We start from the raw sequence: 14,029 nt of genomic DNA, 5'->3' as shown, positions 1-14,029 counted from the left end.
TATTCCAATAATGAGCTTTTAAACGAGAAAATATGTCCCATATGTTATAGTGATACAGAAATATAAAATAGTTAAGGAGACCACTAAGGACGGCCCAGGTCCTAAACGAAGAAAGCTCTACAGTCTTGCAGAACAGTGCAGAGCAAGATCTGAGCAAAGGAAAGCAATGCTAGTTAGTTGCACAGAAGATCTTGGCAGGGGCTAGAAAGATCTTCAGACGCTTGTGAGAGAATAAATGCCCAGAACAGCTGAGAAAAGAGCAAAAGGGGATAAAGCAAAAAGATACAAAGGATGGAGCAAAAAGATACAAAAGGGCAAGGAAGCGTCTGCCTTCCCAGATATTAAGCCAACCTCTAAAGCTACTGTGTAACCCAGTAAATGTGGAACTGATTTAAGAAGAGACAAACAAGTCCCCAGACCCCAGTAGAAGTTCTAGAAATCATCACCATTGTACGGGAGAATTTGGCCAAGGACAGCAGAGGAGGGAAGATTCTGTTTAATAAGTGGTGCTGAGGCAACGAGACGACCGTCGGCAGGAAAATGTCCCATAGCATGTCAGCGCCCAAACCAGATTGATTCAATCACTAAGTGCAGAAATCAAAAGAATTGGGGAAAAAAAGAAAACAGATCACATATGGAATCCAGGGTTGAGAAAAACCTCTTAACCCAAGCTAGTTCCCCTAAAATTATAAAGAAAAGATAGACATAGTTCACTCCATAGAAATATTAAATTTTGTGTGGAAAAGGAAACCGTAAACAAGCTCAAGGCAAACATGGTAAATTGGAGAGGGGGACACCCAGCTGGCTCAGTTGGTGGAGTGTGCAACTCTTGATCTCAGGGTTGTGAGTTCGAGCCCCATGTTGGGGGAAGAGATTGCTTTAAAAAAATGGTAAATTTGGGAAAACGTATATATTTGTAAAGCAGACAACAGACAAATAATGATTATCTATAATATAGAAAAGGCTTTTGGTAAGTGACAAGAAACAAATATTTTAAGTTTTTATTTATTTGAATCACATAGACACCCAACATGGGACTTGAACTCACAACCCCAAGATCAAGCGTCACACACTCTTCCAACTGAACCTGCCAGGCACCATGACTGAAACAATTTTTTTTTAAAGATTTTATTTATTTATTTGACAGAGAGACAGAGAGAGTGAGCACAAGTAGGCAAAGCGGCAGGCGGCGGGAGAGGGAGAAGCAGGCTTCCCGCCGAGCAGGGAGCCCGACGTGGGGCTCGATCCCCGGACGCTGGGATCATGACCTGAGCCGAAGACAGACGCTTAACCGACAGAGCCAGGTGCCCCCAGAAACAAATTTTTGAAGACCAGTAGAAAGATGGACAAAGGATATAAATAGGCAACTCACAGACGAGCAAAGACAACGGGTCACCACACACACGCATGCATTACCTGTGGGAGAAATGCCAAGTAAAGCACCAGGGACACAGGGCTCCACCCTCAGGCTGTCAGACATTGGAAACGGGCTAGTGTCTAGTGTTCCTGGGGGTGTGAGAGATCAGGGACCCTCCTGTGCTGATGGACGAAATGAGAGTTGTTGCAGTGCCTTGCAAAACCATCTGTCAACCACAAATAACATCAAAAAGACAAATGGATATCACTCCCCTGATTGAGAATTTCTGCCATAAAAATAAAACCTCCATTGCAGAAAAAATGTTCGCAGATGCCTAGTGTAGCCTCCTTTTCGTGGCACAAGGGCAAAAACTCTGGTCCACAGAGGGAATGCCAACACAGGCAAACATTTCCTTTTGTTCATTAATGCACTCAACAATTGCATGCTGAGCTATGCGCGTGATGCTGTTTTAAGATCCGAAACCATGGCAGGAAACAAATCAAAGCTCTAGCCCCTACAGAAGTTTTATTCTAGTAAAAAAGAAAAAAATAAACAAAAAATATATTTAAATGTTAGGTAGTAGTAAGTACTAAGATCAAAAAAGAAAACTAAGGAGAGAAAAAGAAATTAAGAAAGCAATTCCATCCTCAACAGCATCTCAACGAATTAAATATTTATGGGGCACCTCGCTGGCTCTGTCAGTTAGTCCGACTCTTCATTTCTGCTTAGGTCATAACCCCAGGGTCGTGAGGTCAGCCCCACTTCAGGCTCTGCACTCAGTGGGGAGTCTGCTCAGTATTCTCTCTCCCTCTCCCTTTGCCCCTCCCCCCTCCATGCAGGCATACACACCACTCTCTCTCTACAAAAAAATAAAAGAACTAAATATTTAGGAACAAATCTACCCAAGTTGGTGAAAGCCTTGAATGCTGAAAACTACAAAACAATGGCTGAAAAGAATTTCAGAGGACCTACATAAACAGAAAGACATCTGTGCTCATGGATGAGAAGACTCAACACCGTAAAGGGTTAGTACCCTAAGCAATCTATAGATTCAACAGGATTTCCAGGCAAATTCCAAAAGCCTTTCCCACATAAATAGAAAGGCGAATCCTCAAATTCATGTGGAATTGCAAGGGGTCCTAAGTAGCCTAAATAGTCTTGAAAAAGAATAAAGTTGGAGGACTCCCACTTCCCAATTTTGAAACTTACTGCAAAGCTCCAGTAATTAGATGGATGTATGGACCAATGGAATAGCATGGATAGCCCAGAAGTAAACCTTCACACGTATGGTCAATCGGTTTTTGACAAAAGTAGCAAGAACACTCAATGGGGAAAGGACAGCCTTTTCAACAAATGGTGCTGGGAAAACTGGATACTGACAAGCAAAAGAATGAAGCTGGACCCTTACCTCATGTCATAATCAAAAATTAACTCATGGGGCGCCTGGCTGGCTCAGCATGTGACTCTGGATCTTGGGGTCATGAGTCCAAGCCCTGTGTTGGGCATAGAGCTTACTTTAAAAATAATTACTTAATTAACTAATTAACTCAAAATGAATCAAAGACCTAAATTTAAGAACTAAAACTGTAAAATTCAGAATAAAATATAGAGTAAAGCCTCCATTACCTTGGATTTGGCAATGGTTTCTTAAGTATGATACCAAAAGCACAGGAAACAAAAGAAAAAATGCAAATTGGACTTCATCAAAATTAGAAACCTTTCTGAATCAAAGGACGAGGCAACCCACAGACTGGGACAAAGTATTTGTGAATCATACATCAGATAAGGGATTAATATGCAGAGTACATAAAGAACTTCTACAACTCAACAGCAGCAACAAAACAAACTATTCTACTAAAAAATAAGCAAAACAAGGGTGCCTGGGTGGCACAGTTGGTTGAGCATCTGACTCTTGATCTCAGCTCAGGTCTTGATCTCAGGGTTGTGAGTTCAAGGCCCATGTTGGGTTCCGCGCTGGGCGTGGAGCCTACTTAAAAAAAAAAAGAAAAAACATTTCTCCAAAGAAGACATACAGGTGGTCAACGAGCACATGAAAATATGCTCACTATCATTAGTCACTAGGGAAATGCAAGTCAAACCGCAATGAATCATCACTATGCACCCACAAGTTTGGCCATGATTTAAAAATGGAAAACCACAAATATTGGTGAAGATGTGGAGAAATCATCATGCTGATCCTGAAATTCTCATGGAAATGCAACAGACCCAAAATAACCAAAACAATCTCTAAAAAGAAAAAGTTAGGGAACTCACACATCCTAATTTCAAAATGCATACAAAGCTACAGTAATTCAGACAGCGTGGCACTGGTGGGACGATACATTCCAGATCGTGGAAGCAGAACCGAGAGTCCAGAAATAAACCCAGACACGTATGCCGAACTGATTTCCAGCAAGAGCACCAAGACAGTGCAGCGGGGAAAGAAGAGTCTTCCGTGATGCTGCTGGGGCAACTGATTTCTGGACCCAAAGGAATGAAGTTGAACCACTGCCTCACGACATGCACAAAATTACCTCAAAATGTATCAAAGGGGTGTCTGTGTGGTGCAGTCCGTTGAGGGTCCAACTCTTGATTTCAGCTCAGGTCATGATCTCAGGGTCTTGAGATCGAGCCCCACGTCGGGCTCTGTGCTGGGCATGCAGCCTGCTTGGGATTCTCCCTCTCCCTCTGCCCCTCCCCAACCACTCTCTTTCTCTCTCTCTTAAAAAAAAAAAAAAAAGATCTAAACATAAGGGCCCGAGCCATAAAACTCTAAAAAGAAAACACAAAAGCAAATGTTACCATGATGCCAAGAGCATAAGCAACAACAGAAATAGGTAAATTTGCCTTCCATAAAATTAAAAACATTTATGCTTCAAGGAACACAATCAAGAAAATGAAAAGACAGCCCACAAAATGGGAGACATTATTTGCAAACCCTCACATCTGATAAGCATCTGACAACCAGAATATATGAAGAACTCTTACAAATGGATAATAGGCAAAAGACAAATAGCCTAATTAAAACATGGGCGAAGGATATGAACAAAACATACAAATGGCCAATATGCACAGGGTAAGATGCTCGATATGATTAGTCGTTAGGGAAATGCAAATTAAAACCACGAGGCGATGCCATTTCGCTCCTACTGGAATGGCTGTCACCCAAAAGACACCCAGTAACAAGTGTTGGCGAGGATGTGGAGACGCCCGGCCCCTCTTTGTTACTGCTGGGAATGAACGTGGCGCAGGCATGTTGGAGACAGTTTAAGACTTCCTCAACAATTCAAACAGAGAGCTACCATATGATCCAGAAATTCAGCTTCCAGATATATAACCAAGAGAATGAAAAACATATGTCCACACAAAACATGTACATGTGTGTTCACAGCAGTGCCATTCACAATAGCCGGAAAGAGAAACAACCCAAATGCCCACGGACAGATGAAGGGATAAACAACATGCCGTCTGTCCAGTGGGGAGGGGGAGGGACTGCGCGTGGGGACCCGGTTTCTTTCAGGGATGATGAAATGTTCTGAAGTTAGATCATGGTGATGGGTGATGTTGGCTCAACTCTGTGAACACTAAAAACCACTGAACTGTACCCTTTAAAGGGCTGAATTTTACGGTATGTGAATTATATGTCAGTTTTTTAAGTTTTGTGGAATTACAGGCTTTGCATATAAACAATCTCTTACATGCGACACCTGGGCGGCTCAGTCAGCGGACTCTTGGCTTCAGCTCAGGTCATGATCTCAGGGTCCTGGGACGGAGCGGAGAATCGAGCCCTGCATCGTATCAGGCTCCCTCCTCAGCCGGGAGCCTGCTTCTTCCTCTCCCTCTCCCACTCCCCCTGCTTGTGCTCTCTCTCGCTCTCTCGCTCTCTCTGTCAAATAAATAAATAAAATCTTAAAAAAATAAAAAAAAATAAATTTAAAAACCCCAATATCTTACAGATATCTTTCAGTAGAGACCTGTGCCTTCCTTAGATATAAATTATACTTCAATAAAAAGTAAAAGAAAAATACAATTAGCATGCTTATATCCACCAAAAAACAGACAAAGCAATCAGAGTGGTTTTACTGCTGATCACCCCAAACTGGAAACAACCCCCAGGTCTCCCCCAGGAGAGTGGGCAGTCCCTCATGGAAGGCTGCCGAGCAGTAAGAGAACTATGGCTCCATGCAACACGTGGATGAATCTCATGGACAGCTTACCAAGTGAAAAAAGGCTGGATGCAGAAGAGGGCATATTGCTTGAGTGCCTTCACATGAAGCTCAGAACCAGGCAGAGCTGGCGAGCGACCGGGGGGGGGGGGGGGGGGGGGCTGTACCGACTGAATGGGCACAAGGGTGTGGGCCTGGGCTCCGAACTCGGGTGTTTGCAGGGGCGTCTACGCACATACACGTTATCTAGCTGTCCACCTCAGATGTGGGCTCCGTGCTGTGTCTAAGTCACACCTCAAGGCAAACACGGGAGATAAAGAATCAGCATGGTTTTTAACACATTGCCATCCGTCTAAGTTGAAAACACGCACATGGGGGCGCCTGGGTGGCTCAGTCTGTTAAGCGTCTGCCTTCGGCTCAGGTCATGATCTCAGGGTCCTGGGATTGAGTTCCACATGGGGCTCCCTGCTCAGGGAGGAGCCTGCTCCTCCTTCTCCCTCTGCCGCTCCCCCTGCTCGCTCCCTCCCTCTCTCTCTCTCTGACAAAAGGATAAATAAAATCTTAAAACACACACACACACACACACATGAAATAAGCTTAAATAATTGTTTAAACAAATATAAACACTTTACCCTGGCGCAGCCGAGGCCAGGAGGGACCCCGGGGACCGGGCAGGGTGAAGGGATGGAGCAGGAGGGGGACTGTATCAGGATGTGTATCTGGCTCCTGGGAGCTGCCCTCTGCTCTGCGGCCCCTGAGGCTTTGGTGGCTACCTCTCTCCCCTGGCCTGCCCTCCCTCTCCTAACCAGCCACCTCCCCAACTCACGGAGGTCCCAGGTCCCCAGCTCTCCCCTGCCAGGGCCCGGGGAAGGGGCCCCCGTGAGCCTGCTGTTACCTGCCCGTCTACAGTCGGCCAGCTCGCCGGGTCCCCCAGGGAGGACGCAGGCAGTTTTCCCCGAGGGCTCCCAAGGGCACCCCTAGACAGTGTCTTGGGCACGGGTAGGCTGGCTTCCGGTGGAGAGTCCCGCTCCAGAGACCCCAGATTGAGTAGCTTTCGGGAACAATGCAGCAGATGGACCCGAGGGCGGGGCAGAGGGCAGGCTGGGTGTGAGCACCGGCGCGTCCTTGAGGACCCCCACAGTCCCGGGGGTACTGGAGCCCCTCCAGCTCCTGCTCTCCCTTCTTGCTGCCCGCAAGCTGTCCAGAGACCCCTGGCGGGTCCCCACCTGAACCTGGCCTGCCATCGCCCCGCCCCCGCAGAGACCGAGGCCGCCTCCAGGCAGCCCCTCCGCTCGCAATGGCGCCCCCCCCGCCCCCACCCTCCCGGGCTCCGGGGGGCAGCCACCCCCGAGGCCCCAACACAGGCCTGTGCTGGCCCCTCCCAAATCCCAGACCCCACCAGGTCTCTCTGTTCCCCCATCGCAGGTGCCAGAGCCGAGGTCACCGCCCCGGTGCCCCCCGCCGTGACCGTCCCTGTCCCGCAGATCCGGCCCTGGCCACCTGCTTCGCCACCCGTCCCTCCACACCCGGACGCCCACCAAGGCCTTGACCGCTTACTTGGGGGTGTGGGGGGGGAGTCCAGGCCTCGTCCTCGCCTGGGACCAGGGCAGCCGCCCCCCTTTCTCCTCTCTGCACACAGAGCCACCTTCCTAAGCGCCGCCTAAAGCCCCAAGCTTCCCCCTTTCTCCTGGGAGCCCCCGCGACCAGCCCCGCTCCCCCCACCCCGTCCCACACACCCCCTGGTCCGCGCGCAGGGGCAGGGTCTCCCCAGGTGTGCGCTCCCCACCCCCGGCAGGGCGGGAGCCCGGATTCCACCCGCGCCAGCTGCACTCAAAGGGCGGCGCTTTCCCTCAGCTCCACGATCGGGGGGCGGAGGGGATTTGCTCGGAGGAGCCCCCAGCGCATCCCTAAGAGAGGCGGGTCCTGCGCGGGGTGCTTTGCGGCTCGGGGCCGCCAGATGGCGCGCTGGTCGCGGGGACGAGGCCCGGAGGACTCCTGAGACGGTCCCCGGGATGCTGAGAGCCCCCCACCCCCACCCCAGATGCGGAGACCCCCGGATGCTGAGGGCCCTCGGGATGCTGAGCGACTCCCCCGGATGCTGAGAACCCCTCACCACCACCCCAGATGTGGAGAGCCCCACCGATGCGGAGTGCCCTTGGGACGCTGCGTGGGTCCCCTGGATGCTGAGAGCCCCTCCAGGCTGAGGGGATGCTGAGAAACGCCGCCCCCACCCCCCGCCAAGCAGAGAGCCCTGGATGCTGAAGACATCCTGGGATGGAGAGCAGCCCCGGACTCCAGGAGGAAGGGGCCTCCCCATGCAGACACCTGGTTCCTTGCTGTCAGAGCAAGAGTACAGGGCTCACCACCCTGTGACCTGAGGATGACTTGGGACCCAGCCCTCCAGGCCCTGGCTGTCCCAGTTCGCACAGCTGTGGCCCACCCTCCTGGGTGCAGTGCCCACCCCAGCCCGAGCATAAGAACCAAGGTTTGGCTTCAGGGGCCATGGGGGGTGAAAATCACTCATCTCACCCTGAACACGGTGCCCCCATGGGGCCAAGGTCTCCCCTCCTCCCTGCTCCTCTGCACAAGTAGGCAGGGCAGCCAGGTGGGTGTTGGGGAGGGCGGCTGCCAAGGGTGGTAGCTCTGTTGCTTCTTGGAAAGCACAGAGAGAGTCTGAGTCAGCTGTTCATCTCTCTAAGGATGTGGGGAGCCTCATCACTAAGCAAACCCCACCGCCTGGAATTTGGTTACACGTCCATCCACCCCCCTTCCCACTCACCCCGGCACTGTGGTTTGGGGCAGGGGCTGGGGTTCTCTGGGTTGCTGGAACAAAAGACCATAAACTGGGGGCTTAAAACAACGGAAGTTTATTCTCTCACATTCTGGAGGCCAGATCTGAAATCAAGGTGACGGCAGGGCTGCGCTCCCTCAGGAGACCCCAGGACAGGAAACTCCCTGCCGCCCTCCTCGCTTCTGGTGTGGCTGTCAGTCCGGGCCCTCCTGGGCTCACAGCTGCACCCCTTCAATCTCTGCCTGGCTGTCACAAGGCCTCTTCCCTCGTGTGTCTGCATCCAAATGTCCCTCTTATAAGGACACCAGTCATGTTGGATTAAGGCCCATCCTAATAACCTCTTCTTACTTGATTACATCTGTAAAGACCCTATTTCCAACTAAGGTCACAGTCACAGGTACTGGGGATTAGGACTTCAAGGTAACGTTTGAGGGGACACAATCCAACCCATACTGTTGCAGACAAAAGAATCCACCTGTTAAGCAAATGTGGATTTATAAGGAGCTGTAAGATGGCTTGAGGATTGGGCTAAGCTTCCAGGACCCCCTACCTGAGCTGGTCTGGGTGAGGGATCTGCTGCCTCCACCAAGCCCAGAAATGCCCTATTTCTGCAGCAGCAGGAAGCTAACACCACCACCTCCCGCCCCAGAAATACGCTGCCTTTGCCAAGACCAGATTCAGCAAAGCGTTGTCCCAGCAGCCCACTGGTGTCCTGGTGTGGCAGCCCCCTTACAGGCCACATCAGACATGGTAAGGGACGCAGGCCTGGGTGCTCCCTCTGAATTCTGAGTTGGAAGACGGGATTGACAACATGGGAACCATGAGAGACACTGGACAGCGACAGCGACAGATGTCCACCCCAGCCGTTAGCCCCGCTCTCTTCTCTTTCACTATAAACACCTGCAAAGCTCAAGCCCACTCCCCAGCGGTGCTGCAGCAGAGTTGGCCTTGGGACGTAAGTTCTGGCCAGTGAGATGTAGCCGGAGGCCCACTGGGGAGCATCTGAGCACTTTGTTTCCATGATAAAAGAGACAGCTCTGTCACTATCCTTTTCCACCTTTGTCCAGCCTGGAACATGGATGTATGTTCCTCCAGGGGGCCCCAGATGTAACATCTGGAGCTGTGGCAACCCTCTGTGACCAGGAGGGGAAAGCCCCTCCTGGTTACAGAGATGCTGGGCTGCCGAACTAACAGAAATCTTCCCGCTTCCAGGCTTCCTGTTATGGGAGGAAAAACAAGCTCCCGTGGGTTCAGATGACCACACGTGTCAGTATTTCTACTACTCGAAGCGAAAGGGCGACAACTGATACAGCAGCGATCCATTTACCCAACCATCATCCAACCAAGTAGCTTAACAAGGCTTTTCAGCAAAGTAGTGGCATTTGCTCAAACTCCCTTCAGGAAGTTTGGGAAGTAAATCAAGCTTGCTTTTTAGGCCGGTTTGGCGGGAAGAAGGGGGGGGCTCAGGGCCCCCCTGGAGGCAGCGGCGGGTGGGGACGGGGTTTATTCCACTGTCCACGGAGGGAGGCAGGACTCCTAGGTCTGGAGCCGACCAAGCCGTCCGGCGACGACACCGCCGCGGCAGAGCGCGGGGACGCCAGCCCTTGCAGGCGGGTGGGGCCTCTCCCCCACCCCCTCCGGCCCCGGAGAGAGTTCCGTGCTCCAGCCGAGCGGGCGCGGCGGCGGGCGGGCGGGCGGGCGGGCCGGCGAGGGCGGGGCGGGGCCCGCAGACCGCCCCGCCCCTCGCCCGGCGCGCCCGACGCGCCCGGCCCGCCCAGGAGCCCGGCGCAGCGTCCCCCGCGGGCGCCCGCGCACAACCGCGGCCCCGGGCGCGCGCTCCCCGGGGCGCTTCCGGGGCGGCGCACGCCGGCCCACGTGACGGGGCAGCGCGCGGGAGGCGGGGCGAGCATGCGCGGCCGCCGACACTTCCGGGAGGCTGCGGGCGCGAGCCGCGGGTCGGGTGCTGGGCTGGTGCGGGGCCGTTCGCCGAGTCCTGGAGCGGACGTGCGGCCGTCGCCTCGCCACCCGTCAGCTCGGGTGGGCGGGGCGGGGCGCGTTGTCCCCTCGAGAACCTCCCTGGGTGGCGTCAAGGACGGGCGACAGGTCGTAATAGAGTGAGGAGGGCCGAGAAGGAGCGGGGCTCTCGGCTTCTTGGGCCCCGACCCCACGCCCCGAACCCCCGGACCTCACCCCAGTCCTCCGGCCCCGCCCCCACACCCCGAACCCCCGGACCTCACCCCAGTCCTCCGGCCCCGACCCCACAACCCAGTCCCCGGACCTCACCCCAGTCCTCCGGCCCCGACCCCACGCCCCCAGTCCCCGGACCTCACCCCAGTCCTCCGGCCCCGACCCCACACCCCGAACCCCCGGACCTCACCCCAGTCCTCCGGCCCCCACGCCCCCAGTGCCTGGACCCCCAGTCCTCCAGCCCCGACCCCACACCCGAACCCCCGGACCTCACCCCAGTCCTCCGGCCCCGCCCCCACACCCCGAACCCCCGGACCTCACCCCAGTCCTCCGGCCCCGACCCCACAACCCAGTCCCCGGACCTCACCCCAGTCCTCCGGCCCCGACCCCACGCCCCCAGTCCCCGGACCTCACCCCAGTCCTCCGGCCCCCACGCCCCCAGTGCCTGGACCCCCAGTCCTCCAGCCCCGACCCCACGCCCCGAACCCCCGGACCTCACCCCAGTCCTCCGGCCCCGACCCCACGCCCCGAACCCCCGGACCTCACCCCAGTCCTCCGGCCCCCACCCCACGCCCCCAGTCCCCGGACCTCACCCCAGTCCTCCGGCCCCCACGCCCCCAGTGCCTGGACCCCCAGTCCTCCGGCCCCGACCCCACGCCCCCAGTCCCCGGACCTCACCCCAGTCCTCCGGTCCCCACGCCCCCAGTGCCTGGACCCCCAGTCCTCCAGCCCCGAACCCACACCCCCAGTCCCCGGACCTCACCCCAGTCCTCCGGACCCCACGCCCCCAGTGCCTGGACCCCCAGTCCTCCAGCCCCGACCCCACACCCCCAGTCCCCGGACCTCACCCCAGTCCTCCGGCCCCGACCCCACACCCCGAACCCCCGGACCTCACCCCAGTCCTCCGGCCCTGACCCCACACCCCGAACCCCCGGACCTCACCCCAGTCCTCCAGTCCTGGACCCCACACCCCAAACCCCCGGACCTCACCCCAGTCCTCCGGCCCCGACCCCACACCCCCAGTCCCCGGACCTCACCCCAGTCCTCCGGCCCCGACCCCACACCCCGAACCCCCGGACCTCACCCCAGTCCTCCGGCCCCCACGCCCCCAGTGCCTGGACCCCCAGTCCTCCAGCCCCGACCCCACACCCCGAACCCCCGGACCTCACCCCAGTCCTCCGGCCCCGACCCCACACCCCGAACCCCCGGACCTCACCCCAGTCCTCCAGCCCCGACCCCACACCCCCAGTCCCCGGACCTCACCCCAGTCCTCCAGCCCCGACCCCACACCCCCAGTCCCCGGACCTCACCCCAGTCCTCCGGCCCCGACCCCACACCCCGAACCCCCGGACCTCACCCCAGTCCTCCGGCCCCCACGCCCCCAGTGCCTGGACCCCCAGTCCTCCAGCCCCGACCCCACACCCCGAACCCCCGGACCTCACCCCAGTCCTCCGGCCCCGACCCCACACCCCGAACCCCCGGACCTCACCCCAGTCCTCCAGCCCCGACCCCACACCCCCAATCCCCGTACCTCACCCCAGTTCTCCTGCCCCCACACCCCCAGTGCTCCGACCGCCAGTTCTCTGGCCCTGGACCCCACACCCCCAGTACCCGGACCCCCAGTCCTCCGGCCCCGCTCCCACACCCCCAGTCCTCCAGTCCTGGACCCCACTTCCCCAGTCCCCGGACCTCACCCCAGTCCTCCGGCCCCCACGCCCCCAGTGCATGGACCCCCAGTCCTCCGGCCCCGACCCCACACCCCCAGTCCCCGGACCTCACCCCAGTCCTCCAGCCCCGACCCCACACCCCGAACCCCCGGACCTCACCCCAGTCCTCCGGCCCCCACGCCCCCAGTGCCTGGACCCCCAGTCCTCCAGCCCCGACCCCACACCCCCAGTCCCCAGACCTCACCCCAGTCCTCCGGCCCCCACGCCCCCAGTGCCTGGACCCCCAGTCCTCCGGCCCCGACCCCACACCCCCAGTCCCCGGACCTCACCCCAGTCCTCCAGCCCCGACCCCACACCCCGAACCCCCGGACCTCACCCCAGTCCTCCGGCCCCCACGCCCCCAGTGCCTGGACCCCCAGTCCTCCGGCCCCGACCCCACACCCCGAACCCCCGGACCTCACCCCAGTCCTCCGGCCCCCACGCCCCCAGTGCCTGGACCCCCAGTCCTCCAGCCCCGACCCCACACCCCCAATCCCCGGACCTCACCCCAGTTCTCCTGCCCCCACACCCCCAGTGCTCCGACCGCCAGTTCTCTGGCCCTGGACCCCACACCCCCAGTACCTGGACCCCCAGTCCTCCAGCCCAGACCCCACACCCCGTCTTCTGGGTTCTTGCCCAGACCCCCAGTCCTCCGACCCCAGACCCCATACTCCCAATCCCCACACCCCCAGTCCTCTGCGTCCTCAGCCCTGGACCCCAGCCCCCAGACCCCTAGTCCTCTGACCCTGGATCCTACGCCCCCAATCCCCAGACCCCACACCCCCAGTCATCTGGGTTCTCGCCCCAACCCCCAGTCCCCAGACCCCCAGTCCTACAGGCCCTTGGCCCCAGCCCCTTCCAGTGGAGGTCGACCAGGCCAGGCAAGAAAGCAAGCAGCACGCTCTCGGACCTGGGCCAGGGCTGGCGACTCCAAACCTTAGAGAGGAAAGGCTCAGGACAGGTGCTGGGAGGTGGGGTCGGGGAAGGCAGGGGCCGCATCTACCAGGGAAGAATGGGACTGGATGTCCTTACAAGCGGGGTGAGGAACTGATAGGGTCTGAGGGATGCCTTGGCAGACCGGCAGTACTTGTGTGGATGGTGACTGTGACTTGGACCAGGGTGTTGGCAGTGGAGGTGGAGAGCCCCAGACCTGCAGATAGAAGCCCCAGACCTTTCTGTGGAACGTGGGGAGTAAGGTCAAAGAAGGAGCACCCAGGCTCCCAGCTCCAACGACAGGCTCGCTGGGGCTCTTGGTTGCTGGAAGGGGAGCGGCTGGGAGAGAACTGGTTTGGGGGGGGATCCAGATTTCCTTTTGCGCTCCTGGAAGGCACTCAGGAGAGTGTGCAGGTGTCATGGGCAAGAGAAGGCATCTGAGGAGGGGCGCCTGGGTGGCTCAGTCCGTGGAGCAGCTGACACTTGGTTTCAGCTCAGGCCATGATCTCGGGGTCCTGGGATCGAGCCCCACGTCGGGCTTCACGCTCAGTGCGGAGGCCGCTACAGGATTCTCTCTCCCTCTGCCCCTCCCCATGCTTGCTTGCACACACTCTCTCTAAAATAAATAGATAAATGTTTTAAAAAGAGAGGGCATTTGTCACAACGGAAAGGGTGAGACTCCCTAAGGAACAGCAGTGACAGAGAAGGGAGCGCCGCGGAGGCTGAGCGGCGCCCTGTGTGTAGAGCTGGGATAGAGTGGAGCGCGAGCAGTGAGGTAGAAGGAAGCTGGGAGAGGAGTATTTGCAGCAGGGAGTGGTGAGATGGAGGCCCGCGGCCCCGGCATGAAAGCAGCCTGGAGGCTGCTGATGTCATGAGCGGTTTGGGGGGA

At 57.0% G+C, this 14,029-nt stretch overlaps 1 protein-coding gene across 1 annotated transcript; it reads left to right on the top strand.

The window, feature by feature from the left end:
* The first annotated feature begins 10,222 nt into the window (after positions 1 to 10,222).
* Positions 10,223 to 12,943, top strand: LOC135361662 (basic proline-rich protein-like). Its single transcript, XM_064571760.1, has 3 exons — positions 10,223 to 10,351; positions 10,557 to 12,656; positions 12,743 to 12,943. The coding sequence occupies exons 1-3, from the start codon at positions 10,223 to 10,225 to the stop codon at positions 12,941 to 12,943; spliced, it is 2,430 nt and encodes an 809-aa protein (XP_064427830.1).
* Positions 12,944 to 14,029: the final 1,086 nt, after the last annotated feature.

Source organism: Mirounga angustirostris, unplaced genomic scaffold (genome assembly GCF_029215605.1).
Source record: "Mirounga angustirostris isolate CCGP_5_RB_7025 unplaced genomic scaffold, mMirAng1.0.hap1 SCAF_9, whole genome shotgun sequence".
In the NCBI taxonomy this organism is placed as follows: domain Eukaryota; kingdom Metazoa; phylum Chordata; class Mammalia; order Carnivora; family Phocidae; genus Mirounga; species Mirounga angustirostris.
Note: the sequence above shows the minus strand (reverse complement) of the source record. Positions and strands in the feature narration are given on the sequence as shown.